The sequence below is a fragment of the Lutra lutra genome, chromosome 16, assembly GCF_902655055.1.
Source record: "Lutra lutra chromosome 16, mLutLut1.2, whole genome shotgun sequence".
In the NCBI taxonomy this organism is placed as follows: domain Eukaryota; kingdom Metazoa; phylum Chordata; class Mammalia; order Carnivora; family Mustelidae; genus Lutra; species Lutra lutra.
In genome coordinates, this window is record NC_062293.1 from 21,971,840 (window position 1) to 21,998,761 (window position 26,922).

Below are 26,922 nucleotides of genomic sequence, written 5' to 3' on the forward strand. Positions count from 1 at the left end.
TGAGGCTTACGAAGATTGCTGATTGGGTGTCCATCACTCTCAAACCCAACAGTATGGTTTGTTGCCGTATTTGTGGTCTTTATGTTCCTTCTATAAGAAGGGCTGGAAAGGCTTGGGGTAGATTGGCATTGGCACTGGGGGCGGTGCCCATCTGCCCTTTCTGGTAGGGCACAATAGGTGGTGAGGGCCTGGCTTGCGAGAGGCAGGTACTGGCAGGCAGGTAGGAGCCAGGCAGGGAGCAGCAGGTTGTGGCAGGTCTAGTTGGGCTGAGAAGAGACAGGAGGCAGTGGGAAGGAGATGAGTACAAGGGCACCTGAGCCCAACTGGCAGCAGGGGAGGGCAGGGTCATGGAGATGAGTGACAAGCTCTAGAACTTCCAACCAACATCATTAAGCATAGAGCGCCCCTCCAGAGCTGACATGGCCATGAAGGAGGGAAAGTGGTGCCAATTTGCACTCTAAATGATCTTTATTCCTGATGCCTGTGCCAGGAGCATTCTGTCCCTAAGGATACGCTACCCCAGAAGGAGGAGGTGGGTGTAGAGACACACTCAGTGTAAACACATCAAGGTTAAAGCAACAAGGTGGAGAAGTGGCACCAGGTTCCAGAGGGATTGAAGCTCCTTGGACAATGCCCCACCCCTGTTTACTGTGCAGGAACCAGGCAGGGACAGGAATGCTAAAGGCTGGGAGTGGTGGTTGAACTGAACAGGGTGTGTACTACACACATGTCACTGTGTGTGCATATCTGGTCCTATGTGTGCTAGCGCATGTGTTCACAGAACTAAAGCTTTGCACACCCATCTGTTTGTGGATTTGGAAAGGGAACAGTAAAAAGGAGAGAGCAGTTTTGGCTAAGAAGCAGGAATAGAGATCCAAGTATTGGTTTGCTGGGTTCCATTTATTGGACACCCTACTATCCCTGGGGTTAAGAGGAGAAACCGGCTGGAGTGGCTACGAGCTCCCCAGGCATTTTGCGAACCAAATACGAAGAGGAGAGGGCTCCACTCCCAGCACATGCCACAGTTACCAGATTAAGCTGGTTGCCTTGGTAACCTCCTCTCTGGGCAGGATTTGGGATTGTCGGTTAGGAAGGGGGAAGAATTGGGGAGTGTGGAGGGTGTGGGGGTTGGAAATAAGAGGCAGAGACACTTCTGGGAACTGAAAGCTTGGGGACTAGGACCCCACCACCCCTGCAACTACTCAAGGATATTGGACAGAGACTAAGCCCAAGGACTTGTATGAGGAAGGAAAGCCAGCATTGAGTCATGGCCCTCCTAGAACAGTGGTTCTTGCCCTAAGCGCACATTGGAATCCAGGGGAAATTCTCAAAAATACTGATGCCTAGGCCACACTCTAAATCAATTAAATCTTTAAAGCGAGGCCAATGTTTCTGGTATTTTTTAAAGATCCCCAATTGGTGCTTGCTTCAGCAGAACACATACTGAAGTCGGTACTATATAGATTAGCTTGGTCCCTAAACAAGGATGACATGTAAAAGATCTCCAAGTGATTCAAATAGCTAGGGTTGAGGATCACTGCCCCCGAGGGACAATCCAACCTGAGTGGGCTGCCAGTGCTGGGAGACAACTTCAAGATTTGAAGTTCCTACTGTTCTGGGTCACTCACAAGGTAACAGGCCTATGTGTTGACTCCACAGAGGATGGGGGTTGGCATGGAAGAAATAGTGGGAGAGTGGTATGATTAACAGCTGTTGAGAGGGTGGCAAAGCAACTCTGAGCCCCTAAAAGGGGATGGGGCAAGGCTACCTAAAGCTGATCTGTCTGCCCTTTATACTCCCTTTCTGCCCACCGAGAGGCAAACTGGTAGGGCTGACAACCTGGGGGCTTTGCTGAGCTTGAGTTTCTTCTCTTCTCCCTGAGCTTGTTACCAGGGCAACAGAGCGCAATGGGATCTAACATAGGACCGGGGAAGCAAGAGGCAGGGGTGAAGGGGAAGCATCTTAACACAGTCATTCCTGCCGCCAGTAACCTACCAAGACTGGCTGGCATTCTTTGCATGACCCCAGGAGATCAGGCCCATAGTTACCCATCACCTTGTGGAGGAAAGCAAATGGACATGAAGAGGAATTAGGGATAGGGTTTAAGAGTCATGGTCCAGGGGCGCCTGGGTGGCTCAGTGGGTTAAGCCGCTGCCTTCGGCTCAGGTCATGATCCCAGGTCCTGGGTTCGAGCCCCACATCGGGCTTTCTGCTCAGCAGGGAGCCCGCTTCCTCCTCTCTCTTTGCCTGCCTCTCTGCTTACTTGTGATTTCTGTCAAATAAATAAATAAAATCTTTAAAAAAAAAAAAAAAAAGAGTCATGGTCCACCAGCTCAAGCAGCAGTACCAAAGGATATAGGGGGAGTCCCAACTGTTTTAAGGTGGACACTAGGATGTCCATGCCCTCAGTGTACAAGGATTTGGGGTACCCAAGAACAGTTGCCACATTAAAATTTAACTGCACCCCCCCACACACACACTGGGATCAACCTCTGTAGTAAACTTCTGCCCCATCCAGGATCTGAAAGGAAACAAAGCTTGGAGCTGACCTGGGCACATCAGGGGCCCAGCCAGTGGCCTTGTTAAGATAAGCCACAGCTCATGGTCTCAGTTGCTTCTCTTTACCTCAACAAAGACTGAGCGAAGCCTCACTCTTAGGTTATGGTTCTTGGTAACGTTAGTGCCAACGTGTCTTTACTTTTCAAGAAGAAAGCTAACCACCTGTGCCTCCCTCATCTAGGACCTGGTACAGTTGCACTGACACCGGGCACATTACTCACTGGCTAAACACTAACAAAGGTGAAAAGGATAACTACATTTCATTAGTTTTTCTGTCCTTGACACTCCCAATCTAAGGGACTGAGTGGTATCCTGGGACTATGAGGCGATGGAGTTAGGAGAAGATAACCAGTGGGGAGCACAGACACACCTGTGGGCTCCTCACCTCTCGGGGCTTCCATTTCACAAAACCTTCGTTGGCAGGAGTTGTGACTGTGGCTCTGGGGAACCAGCAAGACCTCTCCTATCCCTCCCAAATCAAGACTCATGCAAAACACTGGCAAAGGAGCCAAGTTTACAGTCTAAATTTTATTATCTCCAAGTCACAATGCTGATCACAAATGTGCACCCTTTAAAACAGTAACAAACAACAACAACCACACACATGGAGAAATTCTTGCAACGAAACACAGTGGACCAACAGAGACAACTGTCACAGTGTCTTAAGGTCTGGGAATCTGGGCATGCTGCCCACAGGCTTGTGGAGACATCTTCAGGTTTAAGGCAAAGGGGACAGCCTACAAAAGGCACAACCATCAGCCACCTCTGGAAGAATCTCTTAGTTATTTCCTCCTTGGAGTTTACAGCTTGAGTGCCTCTCCCCACTCCCCACCCCACACCTGTGACTCAAAAGAGTGGTTAGATTAGCTGCTGGAGAGAAGGAATAGAAACAGTGACATTACTTGGGGAGACATAGCCACCACCATCTTCCTCACGTTCTGTAGGACTGGGACAGTGGCCAAGTTACTCCCGGCAGACGCAAGTGCTGCAGCAACAGGAATTTCTCCTGCAGAGGCAGCAGGGGAGTGGTTCAGCGCCCTGGATAGGGAGGAAGAGGGAGGAACCCTTGCCCCGAAAGTGACTGGTTTCCTTAGGCCTGAAGCCCAGAAGTGGTATCTTCTGTTTGCAAGGACAGGAGCAGAACTTGGGGAAAATCAGGTAGTAACATCTAAAACACCTGTAGCAGGAAAGACATGGAGAAGAGCAACCGTAAAGTACAAGGTAGCTTGCTGGACAGTATCTGCCTCTAGAGAGATGCATTGGTCCACAGCAACTGGAAAGGGGGTGTCATAGGAGGGATGGAAAGAAGAGAAGCAGGGCCTCTAATTCCACTTACCTCAAAGACTGAGCCCTGAGGACTATATGAATACAGTCCCCTAAGATGCAAAGGCTTACTCCACTTTCCCTTTCTCACAAAAGCATCTGGTTTGCCATCTCTCTCCACTGTAGAGACTTTGCCCTCAAGTAGAGGACTGATGCCTACCACAGTACAGGGACTGATGGAGGCTCAGATTCCTGAAAACAGAAGTCAAGTTGGGCTCCTACCACACACTTTGAGCTTTTCTCCACAATGAAACATTCTGTGGACGGCTCTGCTTCCATAGGGTTAGAGGAATTAAGAGAATCCAAGTATACAACAACAAAGGACGGCCAAAAATGAAAGGCCACCTCTTTGCAGGCTTGGTGGAGGAAAACTGGCTGGTAAAATTTCAATTATCTGGGATGCAGGGAAAATCCAAAAGGGAAACCAGAGGAGCTAGAAAATCAGAAGAATTAACCTGTCTCATTTAAAGGCAGAGAGAGAAAGAAACTAAATGAATAAATAGCAAGCCAGGCTTTAAAAACGAACATCTTAAGAAACAAAACAAACAGGAACGAGCTTCCCTGGGAGAAGACACTTGAATTTTCCAGGAAAAAATGAAGAGTAAAAGACATGGGCTTCTAGATGTAGACCCAGAAGCCTGAGCTGGCTGGATCTCTGCTCCTCTGAGCACAGCCAACTCAAGTAAAGAGTGGAGAGGGGAGGAAGTCCACTTGTTTGTCCCTTTCTCCAACAGAGCCTGTCCTCAGATGAGGTCAGGGGTCCTTCTCATTCAGCTGCTTGCTGGTAGGAGCCACCCTTTATCTTTGAAGCCCTCCTGGGAGTACACAGCCAGCTGTATTTCTCTTCTTTCCTGGGTTCTCTAACAGCGGTGGGGAAAAGGGAAGAATCATCAAAGCATTAGCTATTTTCAAAAAGCCACATTTCTACATAATGTGTTTTAAAATAAAGGCCCTAACAAATCAACAACAAAACCCCCATGGTCTTTCTTCATGACCTTTAAAATTAGCTCTGCTACGAACATCTCAAATTTAGATTTCCCCTTTTCTTAAAAAAGAATATCCTCCTGCATTTTTTCCTTGCAGCTTCCCAAATGAAATTCCACCAAGTTAACAATGATTTCTGCTTTAACCCTGCTCAGTGCATTCGCAAAACAAAGCAGCTGGCCAATTTTGAGACTCCTGTAAGCTTCCCCATAAGATATCTCATGATTACAACTTGAAGCATTAATTAGGGGATTGTTAAGCAAGTAACCATGAGCATTAGTTTTAAGAATTTATAAGAATCAGGGCACCTGGGTGGTTCAGTTGGTTAAACAACTGCCTTCAGCTCAGGTCATGATCCTGGAGTCCCAGGACCAAGTCCCACATCGGGATCCCTGCTCAGCAGGTACAAGTATGCTTTTCCCTTTGACCTTCCCCCCACTCATGCTTGCCCTCTCTCTCTCTCAAATAAATAAATAAAATCTCTAAAAAAAAATTATGAGAATCGTAGTACATATATACTTACTTTTGTATGATGTTTGATTTAAAATATTTAGAAACTCCTATTAACTGGAACCCCTGCTTACAACCTGAAATAAGAAAGTTAGAATTTGTTACCAGTCATTAAAAAAACCAACCAACCAACCATGGAGACACACCCAGAAAAGGAGAGAAATCTTCTAGGAGAAAGGAAAGCCCACTGATGTTGGAAGCAGCTCTCATACCTCAGGTGGTGGGGGCTTGATGGTGACTGGCTGAGGAGTCCTCCGGGGTGGGGAGGGCTTTGGCTGCACCTGCTGCTGGGCAGGGTTATAGTAGGTCACTCCTCCATATACCTGTGATGGGGCCTGCGACCCCAATAAGGTAGAAGGAAAAAAGTTAGGGATAAATTCACCTGAACTAGGATGAACAGGAAACATTATTCAGGTAAAAAAATAAATGTACTGAGGAATTTTATAAATCTCTAAGCTGTTCCCCTTTAAAATAAGTGATTATTCATTTCTGCCTTACTATATCCTAATTATGTTCTGGTTTGTACTTCTTCAAAGTACTACTTAGCTTTCTCTGATTCCTACCATCAACTGAAAAATGGAAGAGGCTGAGCTCAATGGTGACACTTCACACACCGGATGGTGTCAACCTGTTGGGAGTTAAGCAGTACAGGGAGGGTAAGGATAATACAGCTTCTCCGTTCAACTGAATAAATAGCAGACATGGCCACCTAAGACATACCGAAGCACTTGAATGAAACACCATTAAAGAAACAGAAGAGGGCACCTAAGTAGCTCAGTCCGTTAAGCAACTGCCTCGTCTCAGGTCATGATCCCAGGAGCCTGGGATCGAGTCCCATGAGTCCGCTTCTCCCTTTTCCCCTTCCCCCTGCTCACATTTGCACACACTCTCTCTCCTCTCAAAAATAAAATCTTTAAAAAGAAAGAAAGAAACAAACAAACAAAAGAGAATAAACAGATGATGGGCATTACATAAGCTGCATTTCCAGCTCATGACCACCAAGAGGCATCCTGGTGCCACACGCAAAATCAGTGGCAATGAAATGTTCTCTCAAATTGAGCATTCTTCCCATACCACATGCTTATCTGATTTAAAGGATGTGTACCTAGAAAAATCTGCTCATTAGCCATCTCACCTGCGTATTAGGATACAGATGAGGTGGCGGTGGGGGAGGCAGTGCCCCTGGAGCATAAGGGTAACTGGGATTACCAAAGTTCATGACGCTTGGAGCAGAAAAGTAAGTAGGAGCAAGCAACTGCTGAGGTGGTGGCTGCCCTGGGGACATGGACACTGGTGGGGGATAGAGGCCCGGATTGGGCAGAGGTGCCGCAGTCTGGTGGGGATGTAAACCTGCACAGGAAGAGGAAAACAAAAACTGAAACAGAGGACAGCACCATTCCCATGGGATGGCTTGGCTGCCCTGCTCAGCACAGACTCAGGATGGAAGTCCTCAGGATGGACCCAAGACGAGTTTGTTGCCCAAGCAGCCAGAGTGGCTAGCCTTGTGAGCAAGCAGCACAGAGCTCAGGAGGATGGAGTCTGTGAAGCCCCCAACACATATCCTCATGTACTGGAAAAATACAAGCAGAGGGGCAAAGCTTACCTGGGTGGGGAAGGTGCATTTCTGGCTGCACAATCATGCCCTGGGGAGGCAGTGGGGCAGGGCTGTCACCATGGGTATAGATTGGTCCCTGGAACTGCACTGTAAGATATCACATTGGGACTCTCATAAACCCTCTCTCTTCATATCACATGGACAAATCTCCTTGTCCCCCAAACCCTTTAAAAGATGTTCTCAATTTTCCACGTGAAGAAAACAGCAGCCAAATAATGTCTGATAACCACTGTGAGAAGTCAGAAGGCAAACTCAGAAGACAAGAGGCTGGTCTCTTAGTTCACTTTGGGCTGCCAAGAAAGGTGTCCCAATAATAAGAAAAAACTCACGTGGATCATAGTAATGTCCCTCCATGATACTGATGTGCACAGGAGGAGCAGGGGGCTCTGGCACAGGTCTTTGCCGCTGAGATGAATAGCGTTTGGCTCGCCCACCCTGGACACCCTGAAATAAAGAGGTCTGAGCAAAAAGACTCCCGGAGAGCTGACTCTCATATCAAGTCCCACCCTCCTTCAGGTGCTACAAAACACACACCTGGTACATGGCATGTGTACCTGTAAAATGAGGGGCTCCTGACTGGCCCAGTCAGAAAAGCATGCAACTCTTCATCTTGGGGTTGTGAGTTTGAGCCCCATATGGGTATAGAGATTACTTAAATAAAGGAGAAAAAAAAAAAAAGAGTAGGAGCGCCTGGGCTCAGTAGGCTAAGCGTCCAACTTCTGATTTTGGCTCAGGTCATGATCTCAAGGTCACAAGATCAAGACCCACATTGGGCTCTGTGCTGAGCTGAGCATGGGGAACTGCTTAGGTTCTCCTTCTCCTTCTCCCTCTGCACTGTTCCCCCACCCTCTGCTCTGCACTCCTTCTCTCTAAAAAAAAATAAAGAAAAGAGGATTTGCAAAATGAATTGAAAAACCAACAAGAAACATCAAGATCTAAACCTGGGCCCTGCTACCCTTTCTGGAGAGCCAAATTAAAAGAAATATGGGTAAATCAATGAAACACTGACTCCCAAAATGTTATCTTAGTTTAAACCATGAACAACTGTTGCATGCAGCCCCCTCCCCCAACTACTCCCTTTCCCTTTCTGTACCATTTCTTCCATCCGGTTAAACTGAGGTCCTGCTCCCATATGTATGTGGTTGGGCATACCTGTGACACAGCAAAAAAAAAGTCACGGCTTAAGAGCAGATAGGTATGAGTGGGACTAAAGAGAACATTAAGAAAACTGACAAGTTAAAGAATACAACATGGGGAACTGCTTTCTTCTTTTAAACTAACAAAATTCCATGCTCGCTTCGGCAGCACATATACTAAAATTGGAACGATACAGAGAAGATTAGCATGGCCCCTGCGCAAGGATGACACGCAAATTCGTGAAGCGTTCCATATTTTTTTTTGACAACTATCATATGATCTCCCTGATATGAGGGAGAGAAGATGCAACATGGGGGGTTAAGGGGTAGGAGAAGAGTTAATGAAAAAAGATGGGATTGGGAGGGAGACAAACCATAAGTGACTCTTAATCTCACAAAACAAACTGAGGGTTGATGGGGGGAGGAGGGTTGGGAGAGGGGGGTGGGGTTATGGACATTGGGGAGGGTATGTGCTATGGTGAGTGCTGTGAAATGTGTAAACCTGGCGATTCACAGACCTGTACCCCTGGGAATAAAAATATATGTTTAAAAAAATAATAATAAAATTTAAATTAAAAAAAAAAAAAAAAAAAAACCTAACAAAATTCCTTTTAAAGTATCTCTGCGGGTTGCCTGGGTGGCTCAGTGGGTTAAGCCTCTGCCTTCAGCTCAGGTCATGGTCTCAAGGTCCTGGGATCGAGCCCCACATTGGGCTCTGCTCAGTGGGGAACCTGCTTCCCCCTCTCTCCCTGCCTGCCTCTCTGCCTACTTGTGATCTGTCAAATAAATAAATAAAATCTTTAAAAAAACAAAATGAAACAAAAATAATAATAAAGTATCTCTGCTTCCTGTCAATAGCATTTGGAAATTTGCCCCTACTTGTATGCAAGCTGAGTACAGCAATAAAAAGCCTCTGAATGTGGAAAAAAAAGGACTTCAATAAGAAAATGCAATTTCCCACTAAATATTTCCCAGTACGGAATCCCTGGGAGGTTATAATCAGCACAGTCCATTATCAAACATATTGAAAAATTTCAGCCCTAGTTTGAGAAACAACTGGACATTCTGTGAATCTGCCCAATTGTTCTTGGCCACAGAGTTCTAGGCTGGAAGTCTGGGAAGATACTCCTCTCTGGCTGAAAATGACTCAGGACAAAAAAAGGGTATTTTAGAGATTGTCTTCCAATGGTAATAAGATACCCGTAGAAGGGTATAGTCCTCATCCTATGATTAACTCCAGGTCCAGTTTAGGCTACACGGGTTTTCAGTATTCAAAAATCATGCACACCAGAGAAGGATGCTGAGATTCCCAGTCCAGGGGCACCTAGGTGGCTCAGTGGGTTAAGCCTCTGCCTTTAGCGCAGGTCATGATCCCAGGGTCCTGGGATCGAGCCCCACATCGGGCTCACTGCTCAGCGGGGTGCCTGGTTCCCCCGTCCTCTCTCTGCCTGCCTCTCTGCCTACTTGTGATCTCTCTGTCAAATAAATAAATAAATAAAATCTTAAAAAAAAAGAGAGAGAGAGAAAGAAAGAAATTCCCAGTCCAAATGAGGATTATCAATTTTTAAGTTCAAATCAGATTTCAGAAACTAAGGAAAGGATCCTCTGCTCTACCTAACTGGAGGGAGACAAAGACAGATGGGCAAGAACGATGGTAAATAGGTCCCAGCTTCTAGAACTATGCTGTCCATTGTGATATCCAGTAGCCACATATGATTATTTAAATCTCAATTAATTAAAAGTTCAGTTCCTCAGTCACTCTGGCCACAAAACAAATATTCAAAAACTTCTGACACTATGAAAGTTCTATAGGGCAGCCTAGTTCTCCATTAAGGAATTTCTTTAGGCTTTCCTTTCAAAGAGACTAGACAATTCTCATCCAAATTCAAGTAAGTCTGTCTCTGCCTTCAAACATTCAACCATTAGCTCATATAATAAGAATATTGCCACCACCTTCCAACTTTTCCTACAGAGAATGGGTAAAAGATTCTGCATGCAGGAGCTCCATATCGATGACTAGACAGGTAATAGTAGGCCAAGTAGTAGGGGTAGTCTTGGGTAACAGATAAAACTTCTCTGAGGTCTTTGGATGAATATACCCACGAATCCATCTGTTTCTTTCAGTCAATGAGAACAAAGATATTTGTCAGACCCCATATCCGAGACCTAAATCCCATGCCCACAAACCCAATGATGGACAGGGTAAAAAGCTAGTCACTAACCCTAAAGTACCTACCCCGAAGCTCACGTGGTTGCAGGAATGAAGGCTGCCCGGGACTCCAATTCTGTTCTGTTATATTTAGTTGTGCCACGTCTTGCTCAAGTCCACTTGTTGTAGAATCCACTGGAGCCTCCCAGTTTCCAGTCTTAGCAGGTGGAGGAGGGGTCGTTTCTGGGACTTGAGGTGCTGGGTTTAGCCCTTCGGGTGGAGGTGGCACCTCTTCTGCAATCTTGACTGCATCTCCAGCTTTGATTCTGGTTCTTCTTGCCCGGGAGTAGGATTTCTTCTCAACAGGTCTGTCAGGGGCTGGTGGTGCAGTGTCGGGAGCAGCAGCTGGTATCTCTGAGGCCGCCTCTTCCTTCTCGGGACTGCCAAGCACTTGAGCATCAGCTTCTGGAGATGGGTCCCGCACAGGAGTCTGCTCTAGGCGCCGTGATCGGTAACTGCTTTCATGTTTAACAGTCTCACCAGACCGACCACCATGCTGCCCACCAGCCTCCATAGGCCTAAAACCAGCACGACCTTCCTTGAAGCCCCCAGATCGAGAGTTATTCCTGGGAGTAGACATTCGGCCAGTCCCTGCAGCATTTCTATTGATAAATGTCCTTGGTGGTAGGGTGCCCCCAGGACCCTGGTGGCGATGGGACTTGTTTGGTCGCTCAACAATCCAGTTTGGATCTCTTTGTGGAGGACTCCCAAACCTGAATAAATGGAACGACAAAGTCTTAAGAAAAGAAATAATAAGAGAGACCACTAAAGATCTAAACTGAGGGTCAGGGAGACTTCCCATATTCCTCATCCACTGAATTACAGGCTGGAATGGCATTTTAAAAAGCAGAGTTCTATGGGCGCCTGGGTGGCTCAGTGGGTTAAGCCTCTACCTTCGGCTCAGGTCATGATCTCAGGGTCCTGGGATCGAGCCCCACATCAGGCTCTCTGCTCAGCAGGGAGCCTGCTTCCCTCTCTCTCTCTCTGCCTGCCTCTCTGCCTACTTGTGATCTCTCTGTGTCAAATAAATATGTAAAATCTTTAAAAAAATAAAAAATAAAAAGCAGAGTTCTAGGGCGCGTGGGTGGCTCAACAGGTTAAGCCTCTGCCTTCAGCTCAGGTCATGGTCTCAGGGTCCTGGGATCGAGCCCTGCATTGGGCTCTCTGCTTAGCCAGTAGTCTGCTTCCCCATCTCTCTTCCTGCCTCTCTGCCTACTTGTGATCTCTCTCTGTCAAATAAATAAATAAAATCTTAAAAGTAAACAAATAAATAAATAGATAGATAGATAAATAAAAAGCAGAGTTCTTTCTACAAATATAAACAGCATAAACCAAAACTTTCTCACCTAGGCTTCCGGATTCTTCGGGGTTTGATGTCATCGGGATCGTGAGCTGAGCGGATATCATAGCCATAAAGGGCAATGAGCTCCTGTCGGGACTTTGGAGCTTGTTCATCTTCCCGGAACTTGTCATGTTCCCAGCGACCCTCATCCTTCCAGAGCTTTCGCTGACGCCCCTTGGGTCTGGATAAAACCAGGGAGAAGTATCTTAGGTAGGCAGACTCTGCCAAGTAAAGACGTACACGAAAAAAAAGAAGGCTGGGCAGAAAAACAGGAAGAACTTCACTGGTCTCCCCATCTTCCCAGAGGGAGCACACAAAACCAAGAGTGAATCACAGCATCACAGGGCCTGCTGGGCTCAAACAGAACAGGCACAGAAACAAGGGGAGACTACCTCAAACTACTCGGCACCCTGGAAACATCTCTTGCTTGTAAAGCAGCTTACACAAGTACTTACACAAGTACTTCTGAGGCTTGAGCCTCAGACTAAGGAAGGCAGTGAAGTATGTTTCCAGATCCCAGCTCCTCCACCAAGAGTCACCAAAGATCCTAAGTCTCACTTTCCTCATTTGTACAAAATGGACAATCATAATAACCTTAAAGTACTGTGAGCAGTAAATCAGCAAAGTGCCTAGCCTATAGTAAGCACTAAATATGTACTACACAGTAGCAACAAGAGGCTGTTACCTGACTTCCTCCTCCTGCGTTTGTCCTCGAAGATCATGCTCAAAGAAAAGCCCTTTCCGGGGTATGTATGCTGGGTTCTTCCGATCTTCATCATCATCCAAATGCTTAGGGCCCTTTTTACCCACTTTGTTCTCCACAGGTTCTGTGCTCTCCTAGAAGACAGATAAAGGGCTCCTTATTCTCTCCAAGGTTAAGAGCCCTTATTCTGACCCCCGAAGTGGAGGCCTTTGGTGAACACTGACCTGTCCATCCCCACTCTGCCTCTCTCCAGTCACAGTGCCTTTGGTGTCGGGCTTTTCTTCTCCTTTCTCTTCTTTTGCTGAAGAATTAACAGCATCATTGGCTTCTGATTTCAGCTCCACTTTGGAGTTTTCCTCTTCACTATATTCCCCTTCTTCACCCTGTCAGTTCAAAACGGTGCATTTTTTTTCCCATTCTTTAAGTGAACATTTTCTAATGAAATTTTAATATAATGTAAGAATTAAAAACGAACATATCAATACTCTTATTAAAATTTCTGAAGGATGGGGCACGTTAAAAAAGCACAATAGAAAAAATAAATGTACATACATTTATACAAATCCATATAAGTTTTCCAGGACATGGAAGGAAATGTTAACATTGGTAGCCTCTGGGGAAGGAGCCCAGGAAATATGAAAGGGAGGCTTTAAACTGCCTAGCATACAGAAGGAGACCTATCTTTGTTGATAATTTCTCTCCATCTTCATGGATTGTTTCTTTTTTTTTTTTTTTAAAGATTTTATTTATTTATTTGACAGACAGAGATCACAAGTAGGCAGAGAGGAAGGCAGAGAGAGAGGAGGAAGCAGGCTCCCCGCTGAGCAGAGAGCCCGATGTGGGACTCGATCCCAGGACACTGGGATCATGACCTGAGCTGAAGGCAGAGGCTTTAACCCGCTGAGCCACCCAGGCACCCTCATGGATTGTTTCTTAAACATGCAGGGCCTAAAAATTACACTTCAACTCAAGTTGTGAATTCTCCCATCTCAAAATGGTTTAGGCAGATTCTCAACCTTTTAGATTATGTGGACCTTCTTTTTAGGCTCTAAAATTTTCATGGATCTCCATTAGACAGTAACGGTATAATATCCACTGACTGAAAAAACGTATGACAAACAACTACTATACATTCAATACATCAAAATAAATTTACATTGCATTAATTTATATATTCAAAAACAGTACTGCATAAAGGTGGGAGATGTAGATTTAGTCTATAAATAATAAGCTCAACTACTGAACTTGCAAACTCTTTGTAATAACACTATGATTTCTCAAGGCACTATTTACTCTCAAACAGGGAAACAGTGGCTTACATTTTTTTTTTTTTTTGAAGATTTTATTTATTTGACAGAGAGAAAGAGATCACAAGTAGGCAGAGAGGCAGGCAGAGATGGCAGGGGAGGAAGGCTCCCTGCTGAGCAGAGAGCCCGATGCAGGGTTCAATCCCAGGACCCTGAGATCATGACCTGAGCTGAAGGCAGAGGCTTAACAAACTGAGCCACCCAGGCGCCCCTGTATGATTTTATTTGAATGAGAGCAGAGCGAGCAAGAGAGAGAATACGAGCAGGGATGAGGGGCGGAGGGAGAGGGACAAGTGAATTCCCCACTGGGCAGGGAGCCTAATGTGGGGCTTGATCCCTGGACCCTGAGATCACAACCTAAGCCAAAGGCAGATGCTGAACCAACTGAGCCACCCAGGCACCCCTACCCACACCTTTTTTTTTTTTTTAAGATTTTTTTTTTTTTAAGATTTTATTTATTTATTTGACAGAGAGAGATCACAAGCAGGCAGAGAGGCAGGCAGAGAGAGAGGAGGAAGCAGGCTCCCCGCTGAGCAGGGACCCCGATGCGGGGCTCGATCCCAGGACTCTGAGATCATGACCTGAGCCGAAGGCAGCGGCTTAACCCACTGAGCCACCCAGGCGCCCCAAGATTTTTTTTTTTTAAGGCCTTATTTATTTGAGAGGAAGAGAGAATTAGAGAAAGAGAGAGAGCATGAGAAGGGGGAGGGTCAGAGGGAGAAGCAGACTCCTGGTCGAGCAGGGAGCCCAATGCCGGACTCGATCCTGGGACTCCAGGATCATGACCTGAGATGAAGGCAGTTGCTTAATCAAATGAGCCACCAGGTGCCTTCCCATAGCTTTTTAATAACCAAGCACCCTTGATTCTTCCCATGTCCCCTCAGTCAAGAGTTATCCCTCTCCCTGACATTGCGATGGATGGGTAGTAATCCTTTAGTCCTTTCCCTGATCCTATGTTCCCTGCATGTTCTGAAGACGAAACTGCAAGTCCTGTTCGATATGCATATGTGACCTTAATTCAATAGTCCCCACCAAACACACACACACACAGACTGAATTCAAACATCTTAAAATAGTATTAACATGATTAATGAGAGAACTTTGTTTTATGTTCTACCCCCTCCAGTCCATGGTGGAATGTCAAATGAGGCAACTCTTTTACTCCAAATGAGAAACTAATTTTATGTCCAGGGCAGGACAGAAAGATACAAACAGGGTAATGCTGAGGAGACTACAAATTAGAGTTAAAATCTGGCACCTACTGAAGCCAAAAGGTGCTACCCCAAGATCACACTGCTTTGGCCAAGAGCTGACACCAAAATCCTTTCCAGAGACAAACTCTCCACTGCTGATTTTACCTTCAATGAATGCTCTTCCCCACTCTGAAGTTTAGCTCTCCCCTAAAGCAACTGCTTCCCTGGTAGCATTCTCACACAGAAGTTTTAGCCCATTCTTTCATTCCCTACATATCTCAAGAGTATGAGGCAGAGTTCTTATCCTCCTCATTCTCAGTATCTCTTCTAGATCTAAGTTCTCCAACTTCACTTTAAACTCCTAATCACCTGAAGCTCCTGTCACCTAGCCACACCTCTAGGCCTTTCATCAGCCCACCCTGCCACTGACCCAGAAGACTGGCAAGGTGCTCAGTCTTCACCTCTGCTACAGGCATCTGCTTCCATAGCCACAGTCCAGACAAGTCATAACAGGAACTGCTATACATTTTTTTTTAAGATTTTATTTATTTATCTGACAGACAGAGATCACAAGTAGGCAGAAAAGCAGGCAGAGAGAGGAGGAAGTGGGCTCCCTGCCGAGCAGAGAGCCCGATGCGGGGCTCAATCCCACGACCCGAGCCAAAGGCAGAGGCTTTAACCCACTGAGCCACCCAGACACCCCTACATTTTTTTTTTTAAAGTACGCCCCACACCCAACATGGAGCTTGAACTCAAGACCCTGAGATCAAGAGTGGCATGCTCTGCTCACTGAGTCAACCAGGAGAACCATCCTGTACATTTTACTTAACTTACTTTATTTATTTATAAAGATTTATTTATTGAGAGAGAGGGAAAGCACAAGCAGGAGGGGCAGGGGGAGAGAGAGAGAATTTCCATCAGATTCCATGCTGAGCATGGAGCCCAATGTGGGGCTCCATCTCACAACCCTGAGATAACTACCCAAGCTGAAACCAAGTGTCAGGACATTTAACTGTGCCACCCAGGCACCCCTATACATTTCATTTTTATGCTGTACATTTTTTAAAAAGTAGACCTGCTTCTCTTTAAAAACTCTTACATACTCCTTTGATCAAAACTGCCACGTGCAAAAACGGACCTTAGATTCTTACCTCACCCATATACAAAAATTAACTCAAAAAATGGTGGCACAGTCAGTTAAGCATCCAACTTTTGGTTTTGGCTCAGGTGGTAATCTCAGGGTTGTGAGACTGACCCCTCCTTCAGGATCCATGTTCTGTGAGGAGTCTGCTTAAGCCTCTCTCTCCCTGGTGGTGGCTCAGTTAAGCATCTGCTTTTGGCTTGGGTCATGATCCTAGGGTCCTGAGATCAAGCCCAGTTTATCAGGCTCCCTGCTCAATGGAGAGCTTGCTTCTGCCTCTGCCTCTGCCTGCTGCTTCCCTCCTCCCCTTGCTTGTGCTCTGTCAAAGAAATATATAAAATCTGAAAAAAAACTCTCTCTCTCCTGCTGTCACTCCCCACTGTGTGCATGCATGCTGTTTCTCTCTCTCTCAAATAAATATATCTTAAAAAAAAACTGGGACACCTGGGTGGCTCAGTCGGCTAGGTGTTTGCTTTCAGCTCAGGTCATGATACCAGAGTCCTGGATCGAGCCCCAGTCAGGATCCCCACTCAGTGGGGAGGTCAACTTCTCCCTCTTCCTCTCCTCCCATTTGTGCTCTCTTTCTCAAAAAAAAATTTTTTTAACTCAAAATGGATCAAAAACCTAAATATAAGAGCTAAAACTATAGAACTCTTACAAGAAAACATAGGAGTTAATCTTCGCGACTCTGGTTTTGGCAAGGATTCAGAAAAGCCTTCTTAGGGCATCAAAAGCAAGAGCAAAAAGAAAAAAAGATACATTGAACTTTATAAAAATTGAAACCTGACACCATCAAGAAAGTAAAAAGAAAACCCACAGAATAGGACAAAAAAAAGATGTGCAAATCATTTATCTGATAAGGAACTTTTTTTTTAAAGATTTTATTTATTTATTTGACAAAGAGAGATCACAAGTAGGCAGAGAGGCAGGCAGAGAGGAGGAGGCAGGCTCCCCGCTGAGCAGAGAGCCAGATGCGGGGCTCGATTCCAGGACTCTGGGATCATGACTTGAGCTGTAGGCAGAGGCTTTAACCCACTGAGCCACCCAGGTGCCCCCTGATAAGGAACTTTTATCTAGAATATTTTATAAAGAATTCTTACAACTCAAGGGAATCTGGGTGGCTCAGTTGGTTAAGCAACTGCCTTCGGGGCGCCTGGGTGGCTCAGTGGGTTGAGCCGCTGCCTTCGGCTCAAGTCATGATCTCAGGGTCCTGGGATCGAGTCCCGCATCGGGCTCTCTGCTCAGCAGGGAGCCTGCTTCCCTTCCTCTCTCTCTGCCTGCCTCTCTGCCTACTTGTGATCTCTGTCAAATAAATAAATAAAATCTTTAAAAAAAAAAAAAGCAACTGCCTTCGGCTCAGGTCATGATCCTGGAGTCCAGGGATCAAGTTCGGCATTGGGCTCCCTGTTTGGGGAGGAGTCTGCTTCTCCCTCTAACCCTCCCCCTTCTCATGCTCTCTCTCTCTCTCTCTCTTTCTCTCATTCTCTCTCAGATAAATAAAAACCTTAAAAAAAATTCTTACAACTCAATTAAAAGACAGCCCAATTAAAAAATGGACAAAGTAGGGACACCTGGGTGGCTCAGTTGGTTAAGCAGCTGCCTTTGGCTCAGGTCATGATCCCAGCGTTCTGGGATCGAGTCCCACATCTGGCTCCTTGCTCCGCAGGGAGCCTGCTTCTCTCTCTGCCTCTGCTACCACTCTCCCTGCCTGTGCTCTCTCTTTCTCTCTCTGACAAATAAATAAATAAAATCTTTAATAAATAAATAAATAAATAAATAAATTTTAAAAAAAATTTAAAAAAAAAAATGGACAAAGTATCCAAGTAGGCATGTTTTCCAAGGAAGATACACAAATGGAAGATATATAAGGAAAATTGCTCAACATCATTAGTCATCAGGGAAGCGCAAATCAAAACAAGGCACCATTTCATACTTACTAGGATGGCTAGAATCAAAAAGTCAGGGCAAGAAAATTACATGCTGGTGAGTACATGAAGAAACTGGAATTTCCATATATTGCTGTTGGGAATGTAAAATGGTGCAGCTGCTTTGGAAACAGTTGGACAGTTCCTTAGAAAATTAAACATAGTTACCATGGGGTACCTGGGTAGCTCAGTGGATGAGGCATCTGACTTTGGCTCAGGCAATGATCCTGGGATCAGGTCCTGCTTTAGGCTCTCACTTGGTGGGAAATCTGCTTGTCCCTCTCCCTCTGCCCCCCCCACTTCTCATGCTTGCTCTCTCTCTCTCTCTCAAATAAATAAATGAAAAGTAATCTTTGGGGTACCTGGGTGGCTCAGTTGTTAAGTGACTGCCTTTAGCTCAGTTCATGATCCCAGGGTCCTGGAATCAAGCTGCACATCAGGCTCCCTGCTCGACAGGAAGCCTGCTTTCCCTCTCCCCTTCCCACAGCTTATGTTCCTGCTCTCGCTGGGTCTCTGTCAAATAAATAAAATCTTAAAAAAAAAAAAAAAGTAATCTTTGAGGAAAAAAAAAGATTTAAAAAAGAAAAAAATTACTATATGGCTCAGCAACTCCATTCCTAGATATATAGCCAAGAGATGAAAACACACATCCACACAAAAAATTGTACACTAATGTTTATAGTAACATTATTCATAATACATAAAAAAATAGAAACCCAATGTCCATCAATGAATGAATTGATAAAGAAAATGTGGTATACCCATATAATGTAATGTTACTCAGCCATAAAAAGGAATTAAGTACTGATACATGGTACAACATGGATGAAAATTGTGAAAACATAATGTTAAGTGAAAGAAGCCAGTCACAAAAATTCATATATTATGGGGCGCCTGGGTGGCTCAGTGGGTTAAGCCGCTGCCTTCGGCTCAGGTCATGATCTCAGGGTCCTGGGATCGAGTCCCGCATCGGGCTCTCTGCTCAGCAGGGAGCCTGCTTCCCTTCCCCTCTCTCTGCCTGCCTGTCTACTTGTGATCTCTCTCTCTCTGTCAAATAAATAAATAAAAAATCTTAAAAAAAAAAAAAATTCATATATTATGATCCCACTCATATGGAAGGCCAGGATAGGAAAACTCCTAGACACAAAAAGTAGATGTGTAATTGCTTAGGGACCAGGGGATGAGGATGGAGGAACTAAGGGGCAGGGGGAGTAACAGCTAAAGGATACAAGATTTTTTTTCAAGGTGATGAAAATGTCCTGAAACAAATCGTGGTAGTAACTGCATATATCTATGTATATACAAAAAAAAACCAAAGAACTGTACATTTTAAATAAATTGTATGGTATACAAATTATACCTCAATAAAGCTGCTTTAAAAAAAAAAAAAACCAACCTGCCTAGGGGCCCCCTGGCTGCCTCAGCCTGTAGAGCAAGCATGACTGATCTCAGGGTCATGAGTTTGAGGCCCGTGTTGGGAGAGTAGAGTTAATTCATTTTTTTATCTTATTTTTAAAATATTTTATTTACTTATTTGATACACAGAGAGTGAGAGAGCACAAGCAAGGGAGAGAGGGAGAAAGAGGCTCCCCGCTAAGTAGGGAGCCAGACTTTCAGCTTGATCCCAGGACCCCAGAGATCATGACCTGAGCTGAAGGCAGATGCTTAACTGAGCAACCCAAAAGCCCCTAGAGTTTATGTTAAAACAAACAAACAAAAAAAAACCAACAAAAACACACCAAAAAACCCGTCTCTTACTTCTATGTCTCTTACTTCTATTCTTATTCGCTTATCCTCTCATCTCCAACTTAAGATATCCATTCCTTTGACCCTTCCACCTTCTCCCTACCAGTCTTATTCCACACCTTCCTCTCTCTTTAGTCTCCATGGCCTATTCACTTCAATCACTATTAAATTCCAATCACCAAGTCCCTTGCCACTCCCCTGTGCCCAGGACTGGATCAACTTAAATGTCTGCCTTTTTTGTCTACAACCAGACTACTAATCATCAAAGAAGGGATTTTAAAAAAAGGTCATATAGGGGCACCTGGGTGGCTCAGTGGTTTAAAGCCTCTGCCTTCAGCTCAGGTCATGATCTCAGGGTCCAGGGATCCAGCCCCACATCGGGCTCTCTGCTCAGCAGGGAGCCTGCCTCCCTTCCTCTCTCTTTGCCTGCCTCTCTGCCTACCTTGTGATCTCTCTCTGTCAAATAAATGAATAAAATCTTAAAAAAAAAAAAAGTCATATAACCTTACACATCAGTGCCACCTCTAACCTCAACTACTTAAACCTCCTTTAGTCTAAAAATTCCTCCCCTGATCCTCCCTCCACTAACCTCCCTACTCGATGTCTTTCCTTCTATTTCATAAGGAAAACAAAATGAAGAAGAGAATAGCAGTTTCCTTCCCCCATACCTTTCCTTCCCACCTCTCTATAATTACCAAAGAAAATGTTTCCTTTGGCTGTTTCCTATTTCCTTTCACAAAGTCAATCAAGGACACCAGTACACTTATTATCTACTGCCTCTCTTTTCTTTCCCTTTCCACTCCTTCCTTCAATTTTTAACCATACCTGATTCTCCAATGTGAAAAAAATAACCACCAAAACCTCTCTTGACCTCATAGTCTTCTTTCCAGCCACCATCTCTCTAGCCTCCTTTTCACAGTCAAGTGTCTTTAAAAAAATCCTCTTGGAAGATTCTAGGAAAATGGCAGCAGCATAATTTTTTTTAATTAATTATTTTTGACATATAATGTATTATTTTCCCCAGGAAATACACATTACACAAAAACACAGACCAGGGGTACGGGTCCGTGAATCGTCAGGCTTACACATTTCACAGCACTCATAATATCACATACCCTCCCCAATATCCATAATCCAACCACCCTCTCCATACCCACCTCCCCCTACCAACCCTCAGTTTGTTTTGTGAGATTAAGAGTCTCTTATGGTTTGTCTCCCTCCTCATCCCATCTTGTTTCATTTTTTTCTTTCCCTACCCCCCAAGCCCCTACCCTGCCTCTCAAATTCCTCATATCAGGGAGATCATATAATTCTTTCTCTGAATGACTTATTTCGCTCAGCATAATACTCTCTAGTTCCATCCACATCATTGCAAGTGGCAAGATTTCATTTCTTATGATGGCTGCATAGTATTCCATTGTATATATATACACCACACCTTCTTTATCCATTCATCTGTTGATGGATACCTAGGTTCTCTCCATAGTTTGCTATTGTGGACATTGCTACTATAAATATTTGAGTGCATGTGCCCCTTCGGATCTCTACGTTTGTATCTTTAGGGTAAATACCCAGTAGTGCGATTGCTGGGTCGTAGGGTAGCTCTATTTTCAACTTTTTGAGGAACCTCCATGTTGTTTTTCAGAGTGAGCAGCATAGTTTTGACCCCTTCAAATCTCCACACGAAATGAGGGCTTCTAGACAGCAAAATCAAAGTCCTAATTTAAACCCTTTATTTTTTTATTTTACTTTATTTTATTTTTAAAGATTTTATTTACTTGACAGAGACCACAAGTAGGCAGAGAGGCAAGCAGAGAGAGGGGGAAGCAAGCTCCCTGCTGAGCAGAGAGCCCGATGCAGGGCTCAATCCCAGGACTCTGGGACCATGACCTGAGCAGAAGGCAGAGGCTCTAATCCACTGAGCCACCTAGATGCCCCCATTCAAACCCTTTAAAAACAACATTTATAACAAAACTAGGTTACAAAGTATCCCCCAGATGCCAAAATATGAGTACACAGGAATAAGCACCGAGAGCCATGAGACCTGCATCAGACTAGTGTCCGTACTCAAGAGAGACGAGTAGTAAATGGACCTGAGAACAGTAATAAATGGAACTGAGAACAGGAGAACCCTGAACTAATCAACAGGTATTTGAGAGAAAGCTATACTAAGACAAAGGGTTGCAACAAGGATGGATCTTAGTATCTCCAATAGCACTCGAATGTGAGACTGCTTCAGTAAGGAGCTCTGAAAGGGCTAGAGCGGTCTATCCCCTCTGAAATCTTGTACTGACAGCTCCCTTCAACTGACAGCAACTGACAGGGCTCTCTTCTAGATAGGGTCCCACACTAAAGAAAAACTTGAGAGAAGGATCAAATTGAGGAGGGGGCAAGAGGAATGAAGAGAAGCTACAAAACAAGTTGGGAAAGGGAACGAGAGCAGAAAATCTCAGAAAGCAAGCCATGTTTTCTTTTCTTTTCTTTTTAAAGACTACAGGAAAACAACAGAAGAAAGAGCTCTATGAAGTTAGAAAAAGCTACTCTGGGGGGCGCCTGGGTGGCTCAGTGGGTTAAGCCTCTGCCTTCAGCTTGGGTCATGATCTCAGGGTCCAGGGATCGAGCCCCATGTCAGGCTCTCTGCTCAGCGGGGAACCTGTCCCCCACCCTCTGCCTACTTGTGATCTTTCTCTCTCTCTGTCAAATAAATAAATAACATCTTTTTAAAAAAATAAATAAAAAATAAAATTAGAAGAAACACAAATCCATTTTAATTGGGTTCACAAGGTATTTTAAGATTTGGACTCAGACCCCTCACTTAGCACCAGTCACACTAAACTTTTCATATCCTCCAACTTGTCATGCCATCCATCCCTTCAAGACCTTCTTCCCAGTGTTCCCTCTGCTCACGCCCACTCACCTTTCAAGTCTCTATTTTTTTTTTTTTAAAGGTTTTATTTATTCATTTGACAGACTGAGATCACAAGCAGGTAGAGAGGCAGGCAGAGAGAGAGGAGAAAGCAGGCTCCCCTCGGAGCAGAGAGCCCGATGCGGGGCTCGATCCCAGGACCCTGGGATAATGACCCGAGCCGAAGGCACAGGCTTTAACCCACTGAGCCACCCAGGCACCCCATCAACTCTCTATTTTAACATCTCATCCTCTAAGCATTTCCAGTTAGTTGGCTACCCCTGCCATGTGCTCCCAAAACACTTGATGCTTCTGATATTGTGACACTTACCAAACATTACTGTAATAACTTGTTTAATTGTCTGTCTTCCCCCAAAATGCAAATTCCAGGAGGGGAGAACCATGTCTTTTATTTCAGGGCCTAGTACAACTCCTGGCACAGAGTAGGTACATAATGAAGAAAAGAAACAAGTAAACCCCTTCATGATCTGGCCCCTGTTCACTGATTTGCCTTTATTTCTGGTATCCATCCTGTCCCAACAATGTTCCAGCTACACCAAACTACTTTCAAGTTCCCAAATAATCAGTCTTCTCTCCTGTGTCTGGATTTTCACAGCTGTTGTTCCCTCTGCCTATAACATGACCGGACTCCAACTTACTCTTTCTGATTGCCTAAGATGGATTTAGTACTCAGCCATTAATACCCTACTTAGCTCTATCCCAAGCAGTTGTCACATCATATAACTGTCTGCATGTTTATCTCACTTCCTAAGTCACTCCTAGACACAGAAATTGTAGTATAGAGTTCACTCTACAACTTAATGGAAATCTAAAATGTACCAAGAGTTCTATAAAATTTATATAAAATCCAATTCCTCCTGTCCATAACCTCATGACCCAAATTCCAGAACTCAGGACTTTTTATTCAACAACTCCAGGAAACAAGCAGCCATTCTCATAGTATCTCCAGTAGTGCACCAACCAACACAAATAAGACCACAAAAGCTTGGCTTATGGAAAATTTCTCCTGAATTTAAGAGGGAGAAAGCTCCCTATAAACAGAAACTGTGTTTCTGATACAAACCACTCCGAATCCTGCCCTTTTAAGGTTTTCAGATACACCTGGGAAAAATATCCAACTAGCTGGTTTCATTCCCTAAGCAGCATAAAAGGAACTGTCATTCTGTGAAGGGCTTCAGAACGTTCTCATCCTATTTAGAACCTTATTTTCTTCAGACAGGGTGAAAAGTCAACTACTAACAGTGTTAAAAAATCTGAAACCTGAAGAGGCATGCACCAAACTTCCCTCACTCTAAGTAAACAAGACCTTTTATGACAGTTTCTGAAAAGCATAAATGAAGAATGCACACGAGAAATAACAAGTAGGTCATGGGTACTTTTGAACCACAGCTGCGTCCATGTTTTTAAAACACATGTAAAAATTTCCAACCTATATACCATACAAAAAAGAACCTATCACACTCACTTCAGAGTCTTCTGCACTTTCATAATCCGACAGCACAGCTGAAAGAAAACAGAAATATGTAAAGAAAGAAAATAAACAGAAATTATTCGAAATACATTTCCTGATTGCTTTTTAAGTCAAGACTCTCATTCAATTCTGACAACAACCTATCAGAAAGATAAAATTATAGTCCCCATTTACAAAGAGGGAACAGCGTCAAAGAGTGATTTGCCCAAGATCATACTGCTAATACGTAGCTTGTAGGCACTGTGCGACAAAGAGCCGCTCTGTGGCACCCTCCTCCAAATCCTTAACAGTCTGAGAGGATGTCAATTGGTGGAAATAGGTGATCTGAGTTTACCGTCAAAAAACTTGTCATGATGCTACTCACCATCGCCCTCGATGCCATCTTCACTCTCCTGAACGAAAGAAGATGACATGGGTTAGTTCCCTGATTTCCAAAGGGCGAGGAGCTCAAGACTCAACACGAAATGTTTGAAACGGGAGATGAGGAAAGGTAAATCTTTAACAAGTAGCAACCAAGGGAGGTCCGGCCCCTTCACTTCCAGCCCCAATTTCTGAATAAACATCCGCTTTTCATGTGCAGCGGCTCTGCCCTTCCCCCAGAAACCCCTAACAGCTCCTCCTCCCTTGGGGCTCCGGACGCAGACTGCACTAGGGTACCTCTCTTCTCTAACACAATATGCCCCAGCATCTACCATTAACTCCTAGCTTCCCATCACCACCTACACCCCGCCCCCCGGCCCGGCCCACCCGCGCGTACTCACACATTCCGACTCCTCAGCGCTCTTAGCCCCCCCGCTCTCCACCCGCCGCAGATGAAGGGCCCCCGCTCGGCCTCCGCGCTGGGAAGACAGAGAGCCGCTGCCACCGCCTCCAGCACTACCGCTACAGCTCCCGCCGCCCCGCGCGGGGGAGCCGCCGCTGTCCGAGCCCGAAGCACCAGACTCCTCGTCCTCCGTGTCCTGCGAAGCGCGCTGCCGCCGCCGATCCGCCATCTTACGAAGAACGGCCGCCGCCGGCCAGCTCCTGACGTACCGCGCCCGTCGCGGGGACTGCCGGGAGGCTCCGGAGCTAGTCCCGGCATGCTTCACGTGCGACACTAGCCGCCGCGCTTTTCAGGGGGCGGGGCTTAGGGGCGGAGCGGCCGCCCTGCGGCACGTTTGCCGGCGAACGGGATTACGTAACCGGTGACGCACGGGGGGCGTGCCGCGACCCCTGTCTTCCCTTGGGTGGACCCCGGGCGAGGAGAGTGGAGGCCCGGGTTCCTCGCCCAGCCATTTTGGGACTTCCGAGTGGAAGGAGCCCACCTGTCACAGCTTCACTGCGGCATTGGGACTGTTTCATAGTTTTCTGTTTCCGTTTCTCGTTTCTACCCGCGTTTGAAGCAGATCATTTTACTGCGTTCCTTTGCTTGGTAAAATCACGAGCCAAGGTAAACCTTTAAAGCTGTTGTGCTGCATCACATTTGCCACAGCAGCCCATTGGAAGTTGAAGAGTGAGGGGAAAGCGAGTTGTCTGCAGTGAAGCTCGAGGACTTAGTGTTGCAGCGTTACCGTGTTTTCTCATGTCCTCTTCCTTCTTGTATCTTCCCACCCCGGCTGTCATCTCTCCCACAGTGCAGGCTGGTATGATGCTAGACTTAACGAAGAGTTTGGAACCGATTTTAAAAGAGATGATCATAGGAACTGGCGTTGGTTCAATATTCTGGCGTGATTTTCTTCTTAAGGGTTACCAGACAGGTAGATGAGGGGAATGCTTTGATTTTGGCAAGAGGTTGTCAGCAATGGGAAAAAAAAAAAAAAAAGTCTCTTTTCTTTGGACCATAACAAGTACATTCAAAATGCATAATAAGCTAAGTTATTAGTTTACCTATAGGAGTGCACGTTAATAATATATATAAAACGGTGAAAGGTAACTATCGCATAGCACCGATTTCTGCCCTCTATACTATTTTTACAAGTTGTATGGCTAAAGATTTGATGTTGACCAAATTTATAGACAATATGAAACTAGGAGGCATTTTGAATGCCTTCATATAGATTCAGGATCCAAAAAGATCTCAACTGGTTAAACAAATGGCCAAATGTGACAACTTGTAAATCCAGCTCCAAAACCCAGCTGCCTGAGTTCAAAATGGAGGATGGATGATTTAATAGTGTTAGAAAGATCTGGAGGATCTTTTCTATCACAAGATAAATTGATGCAAATGAAGCTGCCAAGTTTAGTGTCTAAATAAGGAAAGTGATAATCGGATGCTTTACCTTTCAGTTGTTTGGTCTGGGTTCAATTTTTAAATGAACATGAGCAAGCTTGTTCACTCAGAGGGAACTGAAAAACTCAATATCCTTGCTTTTGAGGAACAAGTGTAAGCACTCTGAATGTTTACATGAAGAGAAGATTTGAGATAGCCACAGCGATCTAACTATTCAAGAGACAGTAAGAAGAATTGATCTTTTTTCATCTCCCTGAAAGGCAAATCAAGAACCAATGGGTTGCAGTTCTAAGAAGTTAGATTTTATCAGTGAGAAAGGATTTTCTATCATTTAGGAAAAAATGCATAGGGGCACCCGGGTGGCTCAGTGGGTTAAAGCCTCTGCCTTCAGCTCAGGTCATGATCTCAGGTCCTGGGATCGAGCCCTGCATCAGGCTCTCTGCTCAGCGGGGAACCTGCTTCCCCCTCTTTCTCTGCCTACCTCTCTGCCGACTTGTGATGTCTCTCTCTGTCAAATAAATAAAATCTTCAAAAAAATGCATAGAAAAAAAATGAAGAATTAAAAGCTGGACTTCATTTGTCTGGAATGTTGTGAAGGGGAAATCATGTATTAAGGGTCAGAC

General features: G+C 45.0%; 1 protein-coding gene and 1 non-coding gene across 2 annotated transcripts; one reads left to right on the forward strand and one right to left on the reverse strand.

Annotated features, from left to right (window-relative positions):
* Positions 1-3,067: 3,067 nt before the first annotated feature.
* Positions 3,068-25,146, reverse strand: CASC3 (CASC3 exon junction complex subunit). The gene is made up of 14 exons (XM_047707833.1): positions 24,852-25,146; positions 24,455-24,482; positions 24,085-24,122; positions 12,606-12,764; positions 12,364-12,515; positions 11,683-11,859; positions 10,364-11,049; positions 8,085-8,143; positions 7,321-7,435; positions 6,980-7,078; positions 6,512-6,726; positions 5,589-5,711; positions 5,390-5,453; positions 3,068-4,742 (listed from the first exon to the last, which is right to left on the reverse strand). The coding sequence occupies exons 1-13, from the start codon at positions 25,080-25,082 to the stop codon at positions 5,430-5,432; spliced, it is 2,106 nt and encodes a 701-aa protein (XP_047563789.1). The 5' UTR covers positions 25,083-25,146; the 3' UTR covers positions 3,068-4,742; positions 5,390-5,429.
* Positions 8,281-8,387, forward strand: LOC125088203 (U6 spliceosomal RNA). Its single transcript, XR_007123608.1, has one exon. It is a non-coding gene; the product is annotated as a U6 spliceosomal RNA (small nuclear RNA).
* Positions 25,147-26,922: the final 1,776 nt, after the last annotated feature.